Below are 1,519 nucleotides of genomic sequence, written 5' to 3'. Positions count from 1 at the left end.
CCCCGGCGCGCTCGCACACACCACGCCGCACGCACACAGCAAGGTTTTATTGAGACCCCTCCCGGCGCGGGCCCGCGCGAGGCTGCAGCCGCCCCCCGCCGCCGGCGTCGGTGCTTTTCGGGAGCGGTGGAGCAAGGGCCGGCGCCTCTACTTGACCTTCTTCTTGGGGCGCAGGTTGTTGGTGTGGCCGCACTTCTTCTTGCGGCAGTTAACAGCGCGCGGATGGAGGCGGGCGTAGCACCTGGAAGAGGAACCGCGGCGCGCGTCAAGGGCCGGGCCCTGTGGCCCTCTCCCAAAAGAGAGACTAAAGGCAGCAAGGACGAGGCTGCAGGGATGGAGCATTAAACGCCTTCCAGAGGAAGGCGGATAAATCCGAGCACAGGTAATTATAGTATGAAGCAGGAGCTTATAAATAGCCACATTCCCTACTGAACTGGCAACAGCCCCCGGTCCACAATGGATCTCTCTGTCCCCAGAGCCGGTAACATGACTCACTGCAGGCGCATTCGAAATCAAGAATGCAAAGCTACCCACGGGCTCCAAGTAGCACCAAACTACGCGGAGAAAGAGGGCACTAAGGCAAGGAAACTCGCTGAAGCTTCAGGAGCTCTTCCAGTTCCTTCTCTGGGCGAGTTAAGGCAAAGCAGTGCTTCCCCAAGGACCTGCACACAACCACCCCCACCCCACGGACATGGGGTAAGAACGGGGGTGAGGAAGCTGCCCAAAGCTCCTGAGTCCAGGACATACTTGCGGCAGATCATTTTGTCGCAGTTGTACTTCTGAGCAAGCTGGCGAAGGGAAGGCTCGATGATGCCTCCGCGCAGACGCAGCACCAAGTGCAGGGTGGACTCTGAAACCAAGACAGATGCCACCGTGTGAGCCTCACTGCAGGAACTGGGCATTGCTGGGCAGTGCCCAGCACCCCGTCCCCAAAGCTGCCACATGTCACAGTGCGTTAGGAAGCCTGAATCCAGCCTGAACTTCTTTTTTATTAAAAAAAAAAAGTGTAAGATACCTTTCTGGATGTTGTAGTCTGAGAGAGTACGCCCATCTTCCAGCTGCTTGCCTGCAAAGATCAGCCGCTGCTGGTCAGGAGGGATACCTGCGAGAGACAGAAGGGTCAACCTGGGACACTGTTTTGGCTTAGTCATCGCATCGGGAATGAGGAGCGAGCAGGGGAGGGCGTCAGTGCCACGGGAGCGGATGCGGGACGGCACCTGAGGGCGCCCCAACTGCCCCCGAGGGCGGCAGAGCGGGGACGTGGAGCGCCCCACGCGCCGGTACCTTCCTTGTCCTGGATCTTCGCCTTCACGTTCTCGATGGTGTCGCTGGGCTCCACCTCGAGGGTGATGGTTTTGCCCGTCAGGGTCTTCACGAAGATCTGCATCCTGGCACCGTGTGGCCTGGGGGAGAGCAGCGGCCGCCGTCACCCCGGGAGCGGGGCCGCCTCCCGAGGGGACCCACCGCGGCCTCTACGAGGAGGGCCCAGGCGTCCGAGCCCCCCCTCCCCCAACCCCAA

General features: G+C 60.9%; 1 protein-coding gene across 1 annotated transcript; it reads right to left on the bottom strand.

Moving 5' to 3' along the window:
• Positions 1–32: 32 nt before the first annotated feature.
• On the bottom strand, positions 33–1,438 carry UBA52 (ubiquitin A-52 residue ribosomal protein fusion product 1). Its single transcript, XM_026069229.1, has 4 exons — positions 1,285–1,438; positions 1,016–1,102; positions 748–850; positions 33–241 (listed from the first exon to the last, which is right to left on the bottom strand). The coding sequence occupies exons 1-4, from the start codon at positions 1,385–1,387 to the stop codon at positions 148–150; spliced, it is 387 nt and encodes a 128-aa protein (XP_025925014.1). The 5' UTR covers positions 1,388–1,438; the 3' UTR covers positions 33–147.
• Positions 1,439–1,519: the final 81 nt, after the last annotated feature.

Source organism: Apteryx rowi, unplaced genomic scaffold (genome assembly GCF_003343035.1).
Source record: "Apteryx rowi isolate R43461 unplaced genomic scaffold, aptRow1 scaffold_1056, whole genome shotgun sequence".
NCBI classification, from domain to species: Eukaryota; Metazoa; Chordata; class Aves; order Apterygiformes; family Apterygidae; genus Apteryx; species Apteryx rowi.
The sequence above is the reverse complement of the archived record's forward strand: the minus strand, read 5'-3'. Positions and strand labels throughout refer to the sequence as shown.

Bases quoted from the DNA above. Each gene is read 5' to 3' on its own strand.
- UBA52 (XM_026069229.1), bottom strand. From the start codon at position 1,387: ATGCAGATCTTCGTGAAGACCCTGACGGGCAAAACCATCACCCTCGAG. The intron at 851-1,015 runs GTATCTTACACT...TCTTGGTTTCAG, and splicing joins AGACTACAACATCCAGAAAG to AGTCCACCCTGCACTTGGTG. The intron at 242-747 runs GTATGTCCTGGA...TTCCTCTTCCAG, and splicing joins GACAAAATGATCTGCCGCAA to GTGCTACGCCCGCCTCCATC.